The sequence below is a fragment of the Erithacus rubecula genome (genome assembly GCF_903797595.1).
Source record: "Erithacus rubecula genome assembly, chromosome: 3".
NCBI lineage: Eukaryota > Metazoa > Chordata > Aves > Passeriformes > Muscicapidae > Erithacus > Erithacus rubecula.
This window is the reverse complement of record NC_136689.1, coordinates 47383549-47405943: the sequence shown is the minus strand read 5'-3', so window position 1 is coordinate 47405943 and position 22395 is coordinate 47383549. Positions and strand designations below refer to the sequence as shown.

Genomic DNA, 22395 nt, shown 5'->3' with positions numbered 1-22395 from the left:
TTGCAAATACTTTTGGCCATGAAGAATGTAAACACAGCCTTGCTGGGGTTGCAAAATACTAAGTGTGCTGTGTGACAGCAAATGCGCTGTGGCAGGTCTGCCCCAGTGATTTCTGAGGGCAGACATCACCCTGGAGAGACCCACAGCAGACAAACCACAAATATTCGGACTTTCCTACATTTAAATTTGTGCTGTGCTTTGAGGTTTTTTTGTTAATGAAAGGGAATTTTGCATCATTTACAGTTGCACAGTTGCAGATACCTTAAGGGGAGATAAGGGGATGAAGACTAATCCTATGGATTTTGCGGAACAAGTCTGCATAAAATGCTCTTGCTTGGCAGATCAGCTTTCTCAGGTGTTGTTCTGGCTAAGTTAACTAGCATCCTCTTCTGCAGCTATAAAGCTGGACCAGCTATAATGGGAGTTTTCCAACTAATATGCTGTGCAGTGAAAGCTGGGGATGAGCAAGAACATAGAGGGGAGATTTTCTTTCATGTAGATGAACTGAACCATGTTCTGGCTGGACATTTTGACATATGTTGACCACAGCCCTGATTCCAGGCTTTCTCAAGCCTGCAGAAAGACTGCCCCTAGCATGAGTGAGGCAGGGACAGGGGGACTGATGCGTGCCCCTTTCCCAAGCACTGCTGTAAGCCTGTTGTCCAGCTTGGTAGGGGCTTGGGAATTAATGCAGAAAATAAGTGATGTCTTCTGAGGTAATCTTTATCCTCCCTCTCCTTTTCTCTTTCTTCAACTTTCTTTGAGCCAATATTTCTCAGTACACCTGTTCAGAAAAGCTTGCTGCTGACTGTCATATTAATTTCTTTTGTGAATTACACAATGAATTTGTGACTCCAGGTCTCAATCCTCTTGTTTTCAAAAGTGACACTAAACCCTTTCTAGAAAAGGCAAAGGGGAAAGTTCACATCCACAATGCATTCCCTGTTTCCTTTTTTCTTTCTATCTTTTTTTTTTTTGGATGTTTATATTACTCTGCAAACGTTGAAAATGCATTTGCATGGGATGTGGAGATAGGCAGGCTTTGTGAATTTAGCTGCCCGATTCATCTAAAGAGTTTGCAAAACTGTATGAAAATGTTATTTTGCACATTCCTTGGCCAATTGAAACAAAAACTCAAATTCCTGTAAAATGAGACTCATACCCCACACATCCTCTGCACCCAAGGCAAACTAAAAGTTTGCACCCAAGGCAAACTAAAAGTTAAAACAAAATTGCTTATAGATAGTAAATCAAACAAGAAAAAAAGAGTTTTGGAAATTAGTGGTGTTCTATTTGGGATGTCAAAGGGAAATTTTTTTGACTTTTCCAGATGTTTTTTCTTTTACTCGTTTATTTCCTTCTTTTTAAGATCCACAGTTTGGCCACAGGATGGGCACTGGGATGACCACACCTGTAGATTCCACCCTTCACCTCCTTCCAAGAAGAGGCTTTGGCGGGAAGATATGGCTCAGTTGGAGTGCAGTAATCAAATGTATTGCTTCTGTACCTATGTCAGAATTGCAATTAGTGTTTACATTTCTGCAATGGTATGGAATGGATTGGGTGCCCAGAACAGAAACTGATTAAAATTACTTATAGTCACTTTATAGGTCTTTTACCTCATGCTTCAAAGGCTATAGGAAAGGGAGGGTCTCAATCATAGCAATTGCTTTAGCAAAGGTTTAACTCAGTTTCATTAATGGACTTTTAATCAAGAAAGATGGGAAATGTAAACTAGTGTCTGCAGTAAACTAGAAGGGTTGGTAATTGAAAGGCAAACATGAGTGGGAGCTCCCTGTGTGTGTACCACAGAAGTGAAGTAGACTCATCCTTGATTGCCATTTGGTTTATTATTTGCCATTATCTCTTGGTACATAGCCACTGTTTGGTCTAGTGGCTCTTTATTATAGGCACATACAATTGCAAGGGCCAAGCATAAATGCAGGCTCAGTCCCACCTTGCCCCGTTTTTTCTCCTGCAGGTTAAGCAGTGGTTGTGTAGAAGGATTTGAGAAATTAATTTGTTTCATATATTGTATAATTTAATTTTATTGGAACAGACCTCTCTTTCCTTAATTTGATTGCTACCTGCCTGATCAAGTTTCTCAGAAACATTTTAAAGTAATGATAAGAATATAGTGTGAATAAATGTGCCCATATATTTCCCATTGGAGATCTTCTCCTTCAAGGGGTTGAGTTCCCTGGTGCAGAAGTGTATTCAAGCCTGAAAAATCATTGCTCTGAAATGAAGAAATTACTTTACATGCTTAAAAGTTAAGCAAATTCTCAAGGTCACTGGTGTATAGTGGCTGGAGTAATCACTGTGTTGCAGGTGAGTGGTGTAGGTGCTTCTTTTGTGGTACAGAGCTGGTTAAGGTCAATTGCTAACTCCAGTAGTCTTTGGATTGCATTCTGCTTGGGTGCACTTGATGAGATTTTTGCAGTTGGACCCATATGGGCAGACATATGCTCTATCAAAGTCCTGTTGGCTTCAGGATCATCCCTACACCTGTTTGCATCAAGCTGGGGGCTGTAGTCTACAACTTGCTGTGTCCTTATGTTATAGGTAAACAAGCTCTAGGCTTTTTGCTCTGTGATTTGGTGCCAGTAGGTGTACACAGAAGCTGTGGGGAGGAAGAGTGCCATCAGTCAGTGTCTCTGTCTTTGTTGAAGGCAGTATTTACAGCTGATGTTGTGTTTATGAAAACTCTTCCTGAGGCTGAGACACAAAACAAAGCCCAGCTTGAGAAGGTGAAAAAGCAGGATTTGTTATTGATATGGTTCTAGCAGTTGTTTACTCCAGTCTGCCCACAGTAAAATGGAGCATGGTGCAGTGAACAGTATCATCAGAACACTGGAGTCTTCTTCCAATAGAGAGGATGTGGGCAGGGTAGGAACCTGTACCTGGAGATGTGTGGAAAAAAAACAGCCTGGCAGAAGCAGTGAGAGCCTAGGGAGCATCCATCTCTGCAACCATGCTGGTGAGCAGCAGCCTGCCTGAGCAGTCCCTGCTCAGAATAGGGCTCTTAGCAGTCAGTACACATATTTTGGTGTACTTTCCAGAAAATTATTGTGCAGTTGTTCTCCCTTTCTCTGGGCAAATTATTTCCCTTGGGTGCTTATTTTTCTACCTTCAGTTGTCTTTTCTCTTCAGGAATGCATTCATCTTCACTGTAGGGACTACAGCTATTCCTTGAAGTTTGCACATTATCTGGCAGAATCTGGAGATTCACCCTGAGCTTAGATATACCAGTATCAAGAGCTGATGCCAAGATAACAAGCTGATATCATGAGCAAAGTTATAGATAGTTCAATATGCAGAGATTAGCAAGTTTTTTACTCGGGCCTGACATTATTTATTAGGCGTCAGTCCAAAAATTCAAACCAAAACAATCTGCTGAAATTCAATGAATCTATGGTTTGCAGCTGGCACAGAAAATTTGATCCTGCTGGTTTTGTATTTGTGCTCTTTTTGAATCATACTGAATTTTGTTTGGTTAGCTGTCCCATTGCTCAGTTCCTTAGGGATTTACTAAGAAAAACAAGAGATACTGTATATAGCAGTTATTCTATGGCCATGAACTGTTTTATCTAACACAATGTATAGAAACAGGTACATACAGGGAATATTGCAGCTGCTCTTCATCTAATGAGCATGTTGTATGCCAAACGAGTCTTTCTGTCAACACTAATGGGTTCTCAACATTGGGTTTTAGTTGTACATTAGCTATTCAGAAACCTCCTAAAGAGGAATTGCAGCAGACCTCATTAATGTGTCTGTGGCTGCAGTAAGGGCTACTACCAGATTTGATCTGTTTTGGTCTTTAGGCAGTAAATCTCCCTTAAGCATAACCTACATTTTCTCCAAAATTATCTATTTGCCTGCATGGGTCTCGGTTGACTGTCCTTATGGTCGTTGGGATTGATGGGCAAGGGCTGAGAGCAGGATTATTCCTGGATGTTCCTTAGCACTATTTTGGATCTCTGTTGTCATGAGAACTGTGCACCAGCTTGTAATACATGTGTCCAGTGGCTTATCTCTATTGGGATGAGAAGGCTTCACCCCTCTCAGAAAAATGTAGCATACTTCCAGGTCCTGTAGTACCCTCCCTGCAGACACCTCAGCTGGCTTTGGACATCTGCAACACTCCAATGTAAACCCTTACTCATGGTATTGGCCAGAGGGAAATGCTGTCTGAAGCTCATTTCTCCAAAGCTGTTGAGCCCATTCATGTGGCTCCATGGATTAACTTAGTTCAGAAGCATAAAATACTGGTGGGTGCTTTTATTAGGGTTTTTTTTCCCTCAGCCTCTAATAAAATGCAGAAGCCTCAGATTACAAAAACAGCTGCACATGCTTTGGGTTAATGTATTTAAGTCAGGCTTCAGGGCCTGAGCTAGTGCAAAGATTCTGCATCAGCTGTTTTACCAGAATTAGGCTGCTGTAAAGGAGCCCTGCATTATGGTGTTGCAATTATTTTGGATTGCAGCTGGCGCTTCCCTCTATTTTTTTTTACTGAAGTGAGTTGGAAGTATTTGTCTTAAAAACAGAATTTTCTTTTCTGAATCTTACAGAAGCTTTGAGTTATGTGCCATGTCTGTAAGAGGTGTCCCCTGTTTATCTTTAGATTTATCTTAAAGGAGAAGAGCAAGAAATATTTTTCATAGTTTTTGAAGAGTAAGTAGAGTACTAAAAGGTCTGAAAACATAAAATAAATGTGTTTTGGAAAGGAAATAAAATAAGTAAATAAAGTGTCATATAATTACATGCCATTCAGTTCTCAGCAAGAGCAGGTTTGTTTTCAGCATCAAGCCACTTACTAGTAGCAAGTTCTTCTTAAAACTGTCCCTATAATTAGAAAATCCTTTGTATAGGGACGTAAAGGAATGGATCCAGATTTTGACTTGAAGAGGAAACATTTCTCCAGCCCTGAGTCTCCTGTATTTGTATCCATTCAAGCTCTTTGTGATGCCTGTTTATATACATTTCTTGTCAAATAACAGCTCTCTCGGGTTCTCCAAATGATAGCAAAAAGTAAACTGAATGCAATCATTTATCTTTGAACTGTTCAACTGTGCCCTTCTTCATGTTCTTGTTAATAATGCCAGGTCTCCTAGGAGTTCTCTCATGCAATTTCATCACATAAGCTTTTTGCTTGACCTTACCTGCTTTTCCCCTGGAACATAAGGGGGGCAAAAAAAGAGCCAAAATGCTAGCCTGCCTTAATTACAATTCTAGTCTCAGAAGATGTTAGAGTATGTGATTTCATTAGGTATATAATTAAAGTATTTAATCATACCTCTTACTTGTTTGGGCCTTTGTAGTCAATAATGAAGTCACCAAGTTTTAAACCAATTCTGTTCAGGTGTGGAAAAGTAACTGAGGGGTGGAGATGCATCTTTAAGTGATTTATAAAATCAGTTTACCCAGGATTTTGTTTATTTGCTCTGAAGGTAGTTGCTTGGATGACAAAGTAGAAGGCACTAAATAAATGCACCCTTTGCAAAAAAAAAATTTCACCCATGGCACAGAGAGTATGCATAAAAATATTTTTTAAAAGATAATGGTATTCTTCATTTCCAGGTTGGAACTTAGCATCATAGAGAAAAGGTAAAAGAATGGGTAAAAGGTAAAGGATATTTCTTTGACATGTAATAAGTGCTAAATCTTACATTGCGATATGTAGTTACTTCTGTAATTTCTCTTTGCCATAATTTAAATCATCCCAACAGGAGTTTTTGTACCTCCCAGGTGAACTAATTTGTTTTATGCAGTGTTTATTCTCAAGTAAAAGTCTGTGCAAAAAGCAGTCTATCTTGGCTTTTGTAAAAATGTACCTTATTTTAATTTATATAGGAAAAGCAGAGTTTAAAAGTATATTTTTGAGGCTCTGGTCCTGCACAGCTTCTGGACCAGGAGGGTTTGTTTTGCCAGGGAAATTGTGCTATTCTCCTAACTTTTTTTTTCCATTTTGTTTGCAGTGCCATGAAACTATCCATGTTTCAGATGCTCTGTGCTTTGGGTTCTTCCAACCATTGAGGTTGCAAAACAAATAAAAACCAAGGTGTCACAGAGCTTTTTGAGAAAGAATAAATCAAGAGGACAAGATAGGGCAGTTCACCTGGGTAGATCCTGTTCTAGCACTCTAGAGGAACTTGCCACATGGGCAATTTCAGAGCAGTTACCCACAAAAAAAAACAAAACGAAACAAAATGAAACAAAACAAAACAAAGCAAACCACAAAAATAACCAGCTACTGTAGCTCTGGAATAATTCAAAATTGCAGGAAATTTCCCAGTTTTATTTCTTCTTTTAAAGCTGTATAAAGATATTTTTGCAGTTTTGCTTTCATGGGATTTGTAGCTTTGTAAACCAGAGAGAGAAAGAGTGGTGGAGAAGACAGTCTTTTCTTTTATCCAGGATTTTTGTTCTTTCTCTTGTGATAATAAATCTTACTGGCTCATATCTCTGATGCATATACATCTTGTTGAGTTTCTTAATGCAGTTGAACACAGCTTTTTTTTTGTGTGAGTCTGACAACAAATGTGGCTATTGGTCTGTACCAGGTTTAAGAAGCATTAATGTGGTTTTTGCAAAGCTATGGCAATTTTAGGGACTCAGAGTTATGATTCTGGCAGCAATTATCTTTCAAGATTCAGAGTTCAACATCCTGCAGTTTTATAACCTCATCTCTGCAGAGAATTATTCGAGTCACTATCAACTGTAATCACTTTGTGAATACATTTGCTATGTTGTGTGTTTCCAGTGAATGTAGCTGGAGTGCCATTAGCTAAAAATTGTTTTGATCTCACACAACTTAAAAGAATCAATGCCATTAGTTTAAAATTTTGAAAACAATCTAACGTAATAACTCATGGTTTCCCCTGCAAGCTGTACTGCTGGAGTGGGATGTGCTTTTACATTAAATGAAAGAGGCTAAACTGTGAGTCACCTGTGTTAAAAGGCTTTTCTTGGAGGGTCTGAACTTGCTGAGTGCTGTGGGCAAAATGAGTCTGTGTTCTGCTGTGGTTTTTAACATGTGCTGTTTTACGTGCTATCTCATGCCTCTATACTTTTTCTGTTGCTTCTTAAGACTTTCTTATTTCAGGCATAGGTATCTTGTTTGTTTCTCCCCCCCCTTTGTATGTGTGTGATAACTAAATAATTGCATGGTCTTGTGTTTTGAGGGGAAAGGAATGGAATTTTAGCATTCAGCTATCATGTACTTATCCTTCTAGCTCACATGGTGTCCAGTTCACACCCATAAATTATCTGTCATGTCTTCAAGTAGAATATAAACCTCAAATGTCTTGTCAAGACATTTTTATGTGTATTGCAGGGAGAAAGCAGACATGGTAGAAATGGATAGATCAACTGCAGCAGATTTGCTTTGCAGTGTGCTTTGGATTTTAGATCCAAGCTTGAACTATAAAATTGTTTACAAAGTGGTTTGAATTCCAGCTGCACAAGATGCAGTTTAAATCTTCAGATTCACACAGAAAATAACACCAGGAGGGAGCTATTAATGCGCCTTCTGTGGGAATCTTCAAAACTGCAGACACTTTGGGGTGAGGCTAAAATCAAAATTAGCTTAAATTTATAGATTAATTTTACATTCCACAAGAATTTATTGTTTGGAGTGAAACTTGCCAGATAATGGTCAACTGCATAATTAAAAATAAACCCAAACCATTTCCTCAGGTGATTGGGCACCCAATTCTAACACATCACACCTGGACATGAGAATACTGCAAGAACACAGAGCCTTGGAGCAGCACTCCTTTAGAGGAAGCAGTACATAGGGATGGTGTTATGTCCACATAGGAGGTGAAACACCTGGTTGCAGTCCATTTCTTGAGTATCCCACACAAAGTCATGAAGGACTGATGGATCTTGGAACAAGAAGAGTTTTGTTCTGGCTGGCAAAACCCCTTGCCTCAAATTCCTGTTCTAACTTGTGCTCAGAATGGATCTCACTTGTTATGTGGCTTCCACAACTTGGCCAACTGTCCTATGGAAGGTTCCCTAATTAGGCTGCTTTTCCTCCTGCTTTACAGATAACCTGTAGGGCTCATTTGAGAATCAAAAGTTTCTTTAGGGCTTAGGGACGTGGTTTAGTGGTGGATGTGGCACTGTTAGAGCTATGGGTGGACTTGATGATTTTAGAGGTCTTTTTCACACTAAGGAATTCTGTGATTCAATTCTGTAATTCTATTCTGTTATTCTAAGACAGTGTTCGATCTTGCTGAACAGCTTGCTTGAGTTTTTTTCCTCCTTCCAGTTTTGCAAATACTTTGGGATGGATCAGCTCAGAGCTTTTGGTAAAAAAGAAACTTGTCACAAACTTTACCAAATATACTGATGTGTCTTTGAGTGAATTTTAGTTCTACAAGGATGTTTTTTCTTCTCTGATTATAACGTAATCATGGGCATTATAAATTTGTCATTATAAATTAAAAGCTACATCAATCCAGTTTAATACTTTGTCCATAGCTTATTTAAAAATGTAAAGGAAGAATGTAGCCTAGTAAAATTGTGGGAATAGTTACCAACCATATTCTTTAGTCCACGAAGCCTACTGAACACTGCTCCAGCCAGGGCAAAGTAAACTAAAATAGGCCAGAAATATCCCTTAGAATATCCACAGTACACAGGTGAACTCTGTTTGTGGAATGAACTGAGTGGTATTGCTATTGCCAACATATGATTAAAGGGAGGAGTGCCTGGTGAGAGGATCCTATCTCATACACAAAAGAATTGTCCTTTTCCTTGAGAAACAGGACAACTGTTAAGAGCTTACTGGCTAGCATTCCTAAGTATTTCAAATCTGGAATATATAATTTCATGATCTGATTAATACTGGACAATGAGCGCATTCTAATAATTTTTATTATCAGAACTACTTCTTAAATGGATTAATATCTTCTAACAAGATGTCATCCTCATTTTAGAGGTTTTAAGTGATAGAAACATCCTTCCACTAATTGCTTTCAGTAAATTGCCTCCTTGTTGATTAAAGGGTCTGTTTAAACTTCGAATCTGAAAAGTTCTAGGTTTATCTTCCAGACATGTAATTTTTTAATACCCTTTTCTGGTCTGTTCAATAACTATTGTTATGGTTCAACCTCAGCCAGCAACTCAGCCCCATGCAGCTGCTTACTCACTTGCCCCAGCTGCAAAGAGAAGAGAATCAGAAAATTAAAAATGAGCAAACTCATAGGTTGAGACAAACAGTTTAATAGGGAAATCAAAAGCCATATGTGCAAGCAAAGCAAAACAAAGAATCCATTCACCACTTCCCATGGGCAGGCAGGTGTTCAGCCATTCCCAGGAAAGCAGGGCTCCTTTACACCTAAGAGTTACTCAGGAAGAAAAATGCCCACTCTCGGCATTCCCCACTCCCTCCTTGCCTCAGCTTTATATTCTGAGCATGTTGTCATATGGTGTGGGTTATTCCTTTGTTCACCTGTCTCCTCCCAAATTCTTTGCTCACTGACAGAGTCATTGCTGATGGGATGGTGTGAGAAGCAGGAAGTGCTGAGTAAGCCCTTCTTAGCAGTAACTTCCCTGAATTATCAATACTGTTTTCAGCACCAATCCAAAACTTAATCCCATACTAGGTACTAGAAAGGAGTTTAATTCTGTCCTGGCCAAAACCAGCACAACTATCTTATTTGCAGATACTTCATCTTTTGAATAAGTCAAGCAGAGTAAGCTCATTAAGTCTTTCAGAAAGAGGCATGCTTCCCGACTTTGGGTCATGTTTTTAGCTTGCTTCTCAGCTCTTATCAGTTTTGGGGAATCTTCTGCAAATGTAAGCACCTTCTGTGTGCAGAATTTGGTGTTAAAATATTTTCAAAGTCTTCACAGAGTCCATACCAAGAGTTGGTGCTTGTTTTCCTTGGCTTTTCCATGTGAGCTCAAGTGCAATCTCTCCCCAGTGCGCCTGGCAGCTGAGTTGTTGCTGGAGTTGAGCTGGTCTATGCTGGGGGAAGGAGGGGAAAGTAGGAAAGAGAGGGTGGCATATGGCACCAGAAAGGCACTGCACTAGTTGCAGAGCAGTCAGGAGCACGACCAGATTCTGTGTAGCATTCCATCCTGCCCAGTTACCTCTGCTTGAGGTTTCCCTTTTGACTTTTTTTTTGGACTTTGCTTGCCTAAGCCACTGCAGTGTGTTGTTGAGGTACCTGAATTTTAGGTGACACTACACAGAGTAAAGCATAAAGGGAGCAGGCGAGCTCTCAAATAATTTTACATCAGAAGCACTATGAGTTTGTGTTTGCATTGGATGGGCATGTTCAAGTGGAAAGAGTACAATAAAGTTTGCAGTTCAGGGACTATCACCTGCACTTATCAGACACCCTTTGCCACAGTGCTGACAAACATGTTCCAAATGTTGATAACACATGCTTCAAACCTAAACTGAGCAATAAAACAGTCCCTCCCAACATGAATGTGCCATTCATGAAAGATGTATGCTGAGGCCAGGAGAGCAGCAAACATACTCTAATTGCAACTCTGGGTGACACTTTCAGCAGAGGTGTAAAACTGCTGCATTTTGTCTTTTGAGCTGCATAGCCTCATTAGGAAGTTGAAACATTTGTGAATCTTTCATGCATTCTTTCTCCTCTAGGATGTTTAAGTTAGATGACTTTTAGCATGGTGAGGCAGGCTGTAAAAGTTCAGAGAATTACCTTGATGATATGATGACCTCTTTCATTTCAGCTGGAATCCAAGGCTCATCTTTCCTCTGAGGTATTCATTTAAATTCTGTGCATGATTTGTTCCTCTGGTTGTTTAACAATGTCACTCATGTTTGCCCTGATTTAAAAATTCCTCCTTTGTAGCTGCTGCGTAGATAACATAGAGCAGAATGATATAATTGCAGTAAAGAGGCCCTGGAGCTTGCAGTAATAGGATAGTTCATCTGATATATACTGCTATTAGAAAATAGCATATGTATGTATGTTCTCAGGAGACAGTAAAGAGGCTTTTATGGATTACTCTTCATGTAGTATGAAAGCTAATGAGCAAAAGAGCAAGTGCGAAGAAAACTATTGCTGCATAAAAATGTTGCCACTTCCTGTTCTCATTTTCCTTACACCTGTGTGTAGCTCCAAAACATCCACCTCTGCCCAGAAATGCCTGGTTTCTTATGCACTGCATTCAGTTTTCAAGACTTTTGAGAATACAGTATTATTTGCATGCCACTGAAAAATAAATTGCACATGAAAAGCATGGCATAGTTTACGACTGTGCTGTGTGTGTGCAAATTAGGTAATTTTGGTGGAATGACATTCTCTGAAAGTCTGTGCCTGAGGTAACAAAAAACAAAAAACAAACAAACAAAAAAAAGATATATTTTCCCTGATCAGAGTGCAGAAACATACAAAGATATACAAAGATACAGACATACAAAGATATCAACATCCAGTAAACGCTGTTTCAAATATTACATGGAGAATTTGGGCTGCAGTGATAGGAAATTCAGAGCAGCTAGTTTCTGATATTAACAACTTCTTGTCCAAGTGGATTGCCCCTTAGAGTGCCAAATGTTCTACTTTCATCTGTGCTGAAACAGAAGCCATTTAGCAGAGCAGTATTAGCACTTCTTTTTTGTCTCAGCATTTTTCTTCTTGCTTATAAAGCTTGTTGTAAACAAAAAAAAAAAATTCACTTTTTAAAATTCTGTACTTTTTCTATAATGTTGGAATATACTTTTGTCACGTTTTTGTGTTCAATAGAATGAACAAACCTGCATCTTTCTTCATGTATTTAGCATAATAAAGAGTCATGCTTTGCTCTCAGGTGAAATGAAGTGGCTTTATTGAGATCCAGAACCTTGAAGATGCTGGATTTTGACTAAATGCTGTACTGGGTTCTACAGCATGGTCTGACATCCACAGCTTCAATTGATTCCAAAGGCTACTGATTATTTTTTAAAAAGTCCATGAAAATTAAGTAAGTAAGAGATGAAAGCCAGGATCATTGCAAAGATACACACAGGCCAGTAAAATTCTTAAACATTCCCATTTCTACTTACAAGTCAGGGCGTTAAATTTTCTGAACAAAGAAGTTACTTATTTTCCCATAAAGTCTAAGAGGATTCAGGATACAAGCTATTTGCTCCCATCTAATCAAATTGAAAGTATGTTAGCGTGCATGTGAAGTATTTGTGTTGAGGCTTTTCTGTGTGGTCAGAGCATTGTAAAAGACTTACACAAGGAGTAGGGGAAAGGTCTTATTCTCATTTTCAGGGATGTAATTGATGTACTCTGCAGGTTGGGACAGGGGTGAGGGGTGGACATGTCCTGTGGTCAGGAAAAATCGCTAATGTCCTTGGAGAGTGTTAGAATAAGATTGTTAAAATAATAATGCATAGCTCAGTGGACCTCAGCTCTTCAGCCCGTCTCCTTTTCATATTTCTGTACCTAAAACTGGAGTGGTTATGTCATGTACTAAGCTGCGCTTACTAGTACAGAGACGATTTTCAGGGCTGTGTGTTTATGTCTGTGTGTGTCATTGGAAATAGATGGTCTTTAAGGTCTGTTCCTACCAAACTCATTCTGTGACTCAATGTTTTGTACTACCCCAGGTGATCACACCTATATGTCCATTATAAGGACAGCTACTTCAACTTTTCCATGATATTTTTGTTTCAGTTTGATAATCATGTCTGCACTGGGTCATAAATCTGTCATATTTGGAGAATATGGAACACAAAGCTTAGGTGAAGAGACACACAGCAGGGCATTAGTGGTAATCTCACAAAAGCAATGTTAATGCAATCATATCTACTAGAGATAACAGAAGAGCTGCTTTCTGCTTGACCCATCTGGTGTCTGTCTGTCTCTGCGGAGCACCAGTCTGCCACCCTGTGCCAGTGCATTAAAATCCAGTTCTCTGAGCCTAAATCCAGTGTTGGATTACATTCCCCAAAAGTGTAATTTGATCCCTGGCTCACTATCTATCTATGGTTCTTTACACATCTGGGACTTAACTTTACAACCAGAGGTGACAGATGAATTTCCTGTTGCTGCTTCTGCTGCCAGTTGACACCCCTCTACTTAAACTTCCAGTCCTCCTTCCTATCCTTTATACCCTCCCCCCATAATTGGTGTACTGGAGCAGAAGAGGACTTGTAATTTTATTATTGCTGTATCAGTCTTCTGTAAACTCAGTTACAGCAGTTCAGATGTTGTTAATTTTTATGACTAAAAAATATGCTGACAGCATTTGGGCATAGGGAAAGAGCAAATCTCAATGTAAGATAATCTGGTGAGTTTGGGAGATGTTTAGTGCTATATCCCAGCAAAGTTAATCACTCATGGAATTTTTTTTTATTTTTATTTTGCTCAGTTGACTGGAGACATTAATCTCTGGAATGGCATTTTTAATGCCAAATACTCGACCAGAAATCTCAATATTTCCCTTGCATATGAACAATTTTAGAAGGAAAGCTATCAATTGCCAATAGACCAGCAGAAACAGAGACATTTGTATTTCTCTTACATAATGAAGAAATATCCAGATTATGGTTTTCACTTTGTGAAGTATATAGAATCAGGTACTGTATTCATGAATATAAATTGAGCAGACATGAAATGATTTTTTCATAGAAAGATGACATGGAGTTGCTCCTTCTGGTAGCTCTTCTTGTCTGAAATATGCTTCTTGTAAAAACATCACTACAGAGTTGATAGTGCACTGTATAACTGCATGTTTAAAATATGAGTGCTAAAGAACACAGAATGTGTTAAGGAGAAATTATTCATGGATTTATAATACCTATGTCTGGCCACATTTTTCAAGGCCAGAATCTTTCTGCATCTTCCTTTCCTTTTCTGCTTTTTCTGCAAAGTTCTTAATTGCAAAATATCAGCATCCCAGCTGCCCAGTTCAATCTGTCTATTCTCATTCCCAGGCAAAATTGCATTGCTGCTGAGCATATTTTATTTGTGCTTGTTTTCCCATCCACACTGCTGCCTCATTAGTGGCTTGGCTCTCTAGATCATCCAGTCTTTGCCTGATTCTCAATTAGTCCTAAAGGAGCCATCCCAGCAGAAAAACTGCAATTTTATGGTAACTTTGAACAGAGTTAATCACAGGTTAAAATAGAAGCATCAGTTTTTCATCCTTGTGCAGGCACTGGTATGTTAGCAGTGTTCCTACCAAACAATGGGGAGGATACTCCCTAATTTATTATTTTCCTGCTTTGACACACTTGAAAATAGTACTGTGGATAATGACCCTTAATATGCTCTAATTACATTTAAAACCTTGCCAAGTGAGAGCCAGTGTGTATAGAGATGTTTTTGATTAAATAAAGGCTTCTCTGTTTATATCATGCTAAGGAGCTGCATTACAAGGAAGGTAAGAGGGTAAGAAAGAAATTGTCAGGTTAGACCATGAAGGCCAAATGCTGGTATCCTTTAAGTGTTGAGAGTTTTGCATCTGAGGAAACAGCCAAAAGACCTGCACCCTGTGTCTCTTTAGGGCTTTACAGCCCTGTGCTGCAGTCAGACATTCCTCCAGGTGGTCTCCTCCACAGTGTTAAAGAGCATAACAAAGGCATGCTGCCCGCTCAGGTCAGACTGCCAGGGCTGCCAGCTCATGGCACTTGTTCATTGCACTTCAGTTTTTGTTTCCAGTAACATTTCTCCAGGAACAAATAAATTTTTGACTAATGCAGGTATAAATTATGGGATCATTTGCTGTACCTTATAACTGTTGTAATTTTGCCCCTACAAGCAACAGGGCATTTTAAGACCTCTTTCTTCTTCCAGGTTACCAGCCTGTCCTGCCGAACCAGCAGCAGGGGTTCCAGGGTCTCATGGGAATGCAGCAGCCACCCCAAAGCCAGAACCTGATGAATAATCAACAGGGAAATCAGGTGCAAGGCATGATGGTTCAGTATCCAGCCATGTCATCTTATCAGGTATTAAGGAGCTGTAAGGAAAGACTTTTTCCTTGGAGAATGCTTAATTGAATTAAGTTTTTGCATTACACAGTGTTCTTATAACTTCATTTGGATAGTGTGTGGCAGGAAGTCTTCTGATGAGTACACTTCTAAGTCAAATTGGTGTCTTTCCTTCCTATTTACATGGTCAATATTCCTCATTTTCGTTCTGATTTTAGAATGCTTCAGATGGAATATTTATTACAGCCTGCAGTGAGGGTAATGTCACAAAGAACAAAGGAATTAGACCTCTTCCTCTGAAGAAAATTAATTTTAAAAAATATAAGAACATTGTTCATTTCTTCTCTTTTTTTTTTTGCCAGTGCAGTACTGTTTCCTGTAATGAAGTTGAGGGCTTTGCCTGATCCAGTTAAAAATTACTCATCTGTGGAGACTCCTGCCAAGGATCTCACCATGTCTTCTATAGCACGCTGTAGCAAGAATTGTTTATTGGGTTCTGGGGAGAGGGAAGGCAGTGACTTGATTTTTACCAAGTCTGTAAGTTACCCAGACTTATTTCCCCACCTTTATACCTAGTTTCTGTGAGTTATGCCAAGCGCATGTGAGAGATGACCTGTGATTACACTTCCTACTGCTTCCTCTGGAAAGTTAAACTAGATGAAATCTAATTCATTTTAATAGATAGCACTGATTAAGTAGCCATTCCCTCAGCTTCTTTGAAAACACTTCAGCGACACAAATGGAAATGGGGGAATTGCTTATGGGTAAAATTTTCCCCTTACATCTTCAGAATTACTCTATTGAAAATGTGTTTTAAAGGTTAATGATCAAGTTAAAGGTTTAGACCTTTTAGATGGCCTAGATATACCAGGGTTGAGTCTTCTGTTTGCACTGATTCCAGTAAGGTGTATTCTTCTAGGTCATGACAGAGACACTTTCTAGGCCTAAAAGCTGAGGGAATTCTCTTTAAAACCTTCTGTAACAAAAAAATCCTCAGAGATGAGAACAGTTCTGAGCAGCAGAAAATAGCACATTTTGGCAGAACATACAGTATACGCAAATTCAGCTAGAAGGAATATAGGGATACTGAAAGCCTACTTCAACTTACTTAGTAATTGCTATCTTTTTTTCCCTACATCTTTCCATGTTCCTACCTAGGTGCCAATGACCCAGGGTTCTCAAGGATTGCCACAACAATCATATCAACAACCAATCTTGCTACCTAATCAATCAGGTCAAGGAACAATTACAGCCACTGGAATGCCTGTCTACTGTAATGTCATACCTCCTGCCCCACAGAACAACCTCCGGTTGATTGCCCCACACTGCCCCTCCAATAACGTTCCAGTTATTTCTGCCAGCTGCAGGACAAACTGTGCAAGCATCAACAATGCAGGGTGGCAGGTCAAGTACTGACACTGTGGCTTAGATTCATGAGGATAGAGGTGCATTATTTGACAAAAAAATCACGGCCTTCAAATGAAGAGGAACACAAGAGAATAGTCAGTTGAGGACACAAGTAATGACTATGCTGAAGTGATGTGCTGCTGGAAAAATCTGTAAAAAAAAAAACAAAATTAATTTGGAAAAAAAATGTTTGCTGGTTAATGGTGCATATTTTTGTCATGTCTGCTAGGTATGCCTTTATAGCTTAACTAGTGACATGAATTCATTGAGGTAAGATTTTTTCCTACCACTAAACACCACTGTGTAGATTGTAATATCCCCAATTTGGATTAGTTTTGTACTTTGTGTGAGTTTGTGAAGCTAAAAGTATTTAAAAATATGATAAAATTACCAAAGTTGTAATGGAAATGGAAAACAAAAACAAAAACAAAACAAAATAAAGCAAAAAACAAAAAAAATACCCCAAAAAACAAAAAATAAAAAATCAGAAAGAGAATTGCTGAATGGAAGGAATAATTTATATACACTATAGAGTTTTTTTATCGATATATACTGTATTGTAGTGCTTAATCACAATAAAGCTATTTGACCTCATGAAGGAAGGTCATGTTTCTACCACCTGCTTGGTCTCCTCTGTTTCTGAGTGAATTTCCTTTAGTTTCTGCATTATCTTTTTTTCAGGTGAAGGTTATGGGGGAATAGTGCTTAATGGGCTTAGAGGAGTTTGATGAGAAGGCAACGTGACTGTGTCTCAGCATAACAGCTAGGACCACTTTGGAATTGTAGCATAGCCACCCAGCAAGTATTGAGTGAATAACATATGAGTTCACCTTAAACTGAGTTTCCACTTCACCAATTCCTAGGGCCAGGAATGTTGCAAACATTGCAAACCTCTACTAAGTCACACCTCTTCAAGAGACCATGAAACAATCGTACATGAGAAGACGTAGTTGTCCCATGATATTCCATCCACTGATGAAGCAGCCACAATATCCAGGAATTCTGCTACATAGAGATGTTCTACTCAATTATTGGTGTTCCAGCTGTAAAGCCATTTTGACAAAAGAAGATGATCCAAGAATCAGGTCTGTCATTTTCAAGTAAGTGAGGATGAACAATACATTTGATAGGTTCGCTTGTAAAACACAGTGCTTTGCCAGAAAGTTCCAGAAGTTTTTTTAGTTCCTGTGGTGTTTTATTTATTATTTATGTCCATCTTCACTCAAATTCCCATCTTGTTCTGATAAATTGTTCTTGATTCATAAATGCTGAATGGAGTTCTTAATTTTGCTTCAATAATGACAACATTTGAGACAAAAGTCTGAGTAATTTTTCACTTACACTGCATTTTTGATCAATTTTGAGCATCTTTATGATAGTTAAAATTGAGGACTCCAGAATTATTCATACACATGAAAAAAAACAAGATCCTTCTGTGTGTAAAATCTGTATGTGACATATGATTTTAGGTACTCAAGATTACAGCAGCCTACATTGATCAATATTAATCTGAATGTGAAACAGCTTTAATGTTACCTTTAGCATATGTGGCCTTTCCTTTGGTTTCTACTTAGCTGTGGAAACAGGAACTGGGGAGGCTACAATCTGTATTTGAAAGGAACATTTTTCTTTTCTATACAATGAACAGATATCTTTCAGAGTTCAGTCCTTTTTTATATGTGTGTCTTAAAGCGCAGAATCCACTCTTGTGGGATCATAAGAAAGCCAAAAACTGAATTTTATGTAGTGTAATCATGATTAATTTGCTGAGAGACAGTCAAGAACATGAGCAGTTAAATAAACACAATTCACTCATCAGTTAGAGGTGAAATGGCTTGGGAGAGCCTGCTGATTGATTTTTTTTTTTTTTAATCAAGATACTGTATTTTAATTTTGCCTGTGACCCTGAGCTCTCATTTCTGATTCTCTGCATTGTAAGCTTAATTTCCTTTTAGTGTTTCATATACAACAGAGGTTTCTGTCCTAGCATGGTTATAATTACATGTAATTAATGCTGAGTTTGCCACCGTGGCATCACTGATAGCTGAACAAATGGGTGTCCTTCTCTGTCAAGGATTCACAGTCCTGCAGGAAGGTCTCCCTCTGTAGTGACCTTGTGCGGGACAGGTTCACAGGTTGAAGGAGGGGGCAGGGAGGGGCAATCTCTGGAATTAAAAGACCCTTTGGTCATCACAATATTTAAGTCCCATTTCTTCTCTGAAGCACTGCTGTTACCTTATTAATCTTCCCTCTTGTCAGGGAACAATGAATGAATTTCCTGGTAAAAAAAATCTGCCCTCAGCATTATACATTGATGGCAAGCTGGGCTCTAGATGCTCTCAATGGAAATGGGGAAGGGAGTCAAAAAGGAAAGCCTAGGAATCTTGCTTCTGCAGACAGAATTTCCTCATATTCTTAGGCCGCTCTAAGTCATGTCCCCTTGGCAAACAGCATATCCCATGCCTGACCATGGTCATGTTTTCCCATTATTTACCTTTCTGCTAGCACAATGACCAGCCGGTACGAAACACCTACTTAGCTGTGGGAGCAGGGATCCCACTGACTGACTTCTCTGTGGCAGCAGCAGCTACCTGCATATTAATGTACCTTCCAGCTGATATGAGACTTGAAATTTTCACATAAAATTTAGCAGTTTCAGATAAGCAATCACAACCACCAACCCCAAAGTAGCCTACATCCTCTGATTGTCTCACTCCCCAAACAGTTCAAGTTTCCTTAGGCATATGAGGAAACTGAATCTGTTCTCCCTCAGCTATGGAGAATGTCCTAATCATTACAGTATCATGTACGTGGGGGAGTGTCCTGGTTTGAAAGACAGCTATTTGCCAAGAAAGGCCCCTCCCTGAGATAGAAATCCCCCTCCCTGTAATTTATCATGGCGTTAGGAATAACTGCTCTTTACTGGTGTGTGTGGTATGTATGTGTCTGTACATATATATATATATATACAACAAGCCAAACAAAACATCAACAACTATTAAATTAACAACAGACAGAACAGGAAGCCAGTAGCAGTTCTTTGGGCTGTGGACACCATTTCCTTATGGTGCAGTTACCGTCCTAGGTGGCAGGCAGTGCCGACAGTGCCGACCAGCTCCCGGTGAGCAGGGGGAGGTGTGGTGATCCCGCGTAGCTGGAGAGAGGCTGGCAGGGATGGCGTCTGTGTCCCGAATGGAAGGGTGGAGGAGAGACATTGCTTATGGATCTCGGTGCAGTGTCAGTGCCGGTGCTCTAACAGGATGCGTGCAAGTGGAGGTGGGAGGGCGTCTGAGCAGAGGTGTTATAAATTTCTCACCAAAATCTGGTAGGTCAATCAATAAGGCAATTTATTATTTCATTGATAAGGAATAGGTAACGCAGCGCTCGGGACATGGGGTGTCTGTGCTCTGCCAACACATCCACCCTACCCCTGGTCACTGTCCCTTTTATAGGCAGGTTCTTGGTGGGCTGTGACATGCCCACTGTGCTGGGATACAAGTTCAAGCAGACCCAAACCCGTTAGCTAGGGCCCAAGTGGCAATGGCTGGAAGCCCCTACCAGGTCTGGACAAGGCTTGAACATGTTCTCAGGTTACACTCTTACAAAGCATGTAACAGCAGGGACAAGCCTGCTCATGTCCAAACAAGTTCACATTTTCCTTATACATAAAAATGGGTACAATTCATTATTATAGTGAAAAATAATAAAACCAAAAAATTAACAATTTACAACAAAGTGATTTAAACAAATTTAATTAATAATTAAATATTCTTATTATTATTCTTATTAAATATTCTTAAATATTCTTAGGTCCATGCTTTACTTTGGATTCAATATTCTTGTTTATATTGATTCCATCGTGTATTTTCATAATGACACGAATCACTATGTAACATCTCACAGGGGGGTTGTGGGATCTCACTGCCAAAGAAGGCAGCTCCCAGCATCGGTGTGTCAGGGCAAGGTTTTCCAGCAACCATTTTTTCCAAGCTAAACGAGCATGAGAGAGAGAGCACAGCTATCCCTCCTTTACCCCTCCCCTTCTCCCCCCATCCCCCATCACTAGCCATCTTTGCTAGCATGTAGCCAACACCTAAGTTGGCTAGTTTCTTAACATCACAATAGGAAAAATTCCACAGAAAGAAAAGGGAAAATAAAACCAACTCCCAACAGGGAGCCATCTCACATGGTAATGCACTGTATTTGCTTTATGCTGGAAGAATTTATATTTGAAGACAATTAAGTCATTTTTCTATATCAAGTGAAGCAAAAAAATATTCCCTAGTGAAGCAAAAAAATTCCCTAAATTTAATTTTTAATCATACTATATTTTCAAATCTTTATCCTATTTTTGCTCATTAGTAAAATATTCTGAGCTGGGTTGCTTAGCACTTTTTTGCTTTTGAAAAAGAGATGTTTCAGCATTATCAGAAGGAGAGTGAATGAGGAGGAAAAAATAAGTAATGTAAGTACATATAACAAAAATGCAAAATATGGAGCTCAGTGCTTTTTTCTCAGTCCTTTGAAATATTTGTGGGCAATCTCTGTAAAAGGAGTGCTGTTCGATTCATGTGGTCAGATTTAGCAACTCAGGAACTGGTCACCCTGAGTTCAGAGTCCAGCTTACAGTAGTGAAATTATTCACAGGACACATATCTCTCCTATGGGGATGCTCTGTCTTCGTGGCCTTGTTTTTCTCTAGTCTTCCCTTGGAATTTGGCAGACAGCCAGCTGCTCTGTGGCAGCCCTGTTGTGGTGCTAAGGACTGTTTATTGCATTTTCTCTTTGCCTGCTTCATACTTGCCTTGTTAATTGAATATTGCCTTATACTCTTTTTTTATATGCTATAGGTCATGGAAAGTTCTGTCAATGCCCCTTACATATTTAATTTGCCACCTTGTTTTTTTGTTTATCTAATTTGTATTGCAATGAGAAACCAAAAAGGCATATCCTGAATTAAGTTGCATCCATCAGATGACACTGATCAGCCTTTTGGATGGCTCTAATTCATTTGGGCTATAATTTGCAGAGGATGTATAACCTAACAGAAGCCAGATACCATTTGCTATTTTTTTTGCCATTTTTGCTGCCCAATAAGTCAATTATTTCCTTCTAAAACTGCATTCCCTTATGTTTCTGTTTAACTTTGTGTGGAAAACTTCTGGTATTGAAGGAAGACAGCACAAATTATCCCAGTGGCAAGGAATGGGAATGTGCAGGGGGCATGTAGAGTAGCCAAAGAATCTTGTTCTCTGCCCTCTTAGCTGCTTCACAGTGTGAGAACCTGCACTGACATGGCCACTCAATGCTTCAATACAATTGTTTCACTTGGTGTCCCTGAAATGTGCAGAGGTCAATGTTCTTTCAGCCCCTGTTTACCAGTCTGTTGAGTTATGGCCTGTGTTCCCCTTTTGGTCCAGCTGCAGAGAAACAAGTTTCTTCCCTTAATGTTCAGTGAAGAGGCTCTGATGGAGGATGATGCCCAGTCCAGGCTTGGGATTTTGGTATGTTGTCCTTCAGAGCTTTTCTTGACGGGCAAGGGAGATAGAGAGTAGTCCTTAGTTTTCAAAAGTGTCCCACTTGTGCTTAGCCCAGAGACTGTGCTTCAGAAATGCTCACAGCTTCAACACCTGCTTAGCTCATGTTGTCTAAAACCACATTTCTAGTGTAGGACATCATCATAATTTTGGGCAGTGACCAGCTTAGGGCAAAAATTGAGGGAAGCACAGACTGTGCTTCAACAGCAATCTTACAAGCTTCAAGAAAGTTGTAGCAAGGTGGGGGTTGATTGCTTTTCCAAGGTAACAATCTATAGGATAAGAGGAAATGGCCTCAAATTGCACCAAAGTTTAGACTGGATATTAGGAAAAGTTTCTTCATTGAAAGGTCAGTCAGACATTAAAATTGGCTGCCCAGGGAACTGGGGGAATGACAATCCCTAAAAGTATTCAAAAGGCATATGGATATGACCTTAGGAGTAGGATTTAGTGGTGAATATGGTGCTGCTAGATTAATGGTTGGACTCAACAATCTTAAAAGTCTTTTCCAACCTTGATGATCCTATGATT

The 22395-nt window shown here is 39.4% G+C and overlaps 1 protein-coding gene across 40 annotated transcripts in view; it reads left to right on the top strand.

Moving 5' to 3' along the window:
* The window catches only part of ARPP21 (cAMP regulated phosphoprotein 21), a 198157-nt gene extending 181419 nt beyond the window's left edge, over positions 1–16738 (top strand). For 23 of the 40 annotated variants that reach the window (XM_079302595.1, XM_079302604.1, XM_079302599.1 and 20 more), the window contains 2 exons: positions 14787–14938; positions 16079–16712. In XM_079302595.1, coding sequence (XP_079158721.1) covers positions 14787–14938; positions 16079–16336 — 410 coding nt within the window. In that variant the 3' untranslated portion in view covers positions 16337–16712. Of the gene's footprint in view, positions 1–14786; positions 14939–16078 lie in introns of all 40 variants that reach the window. The other 17 variants (XM_079302591.1, XM_079302577.1, XM_079302584.1 and 14 more) reach the window with 2 other exon arrangements.
* Positions 16739–22395: the final 5657 nt, after the last annotated feature.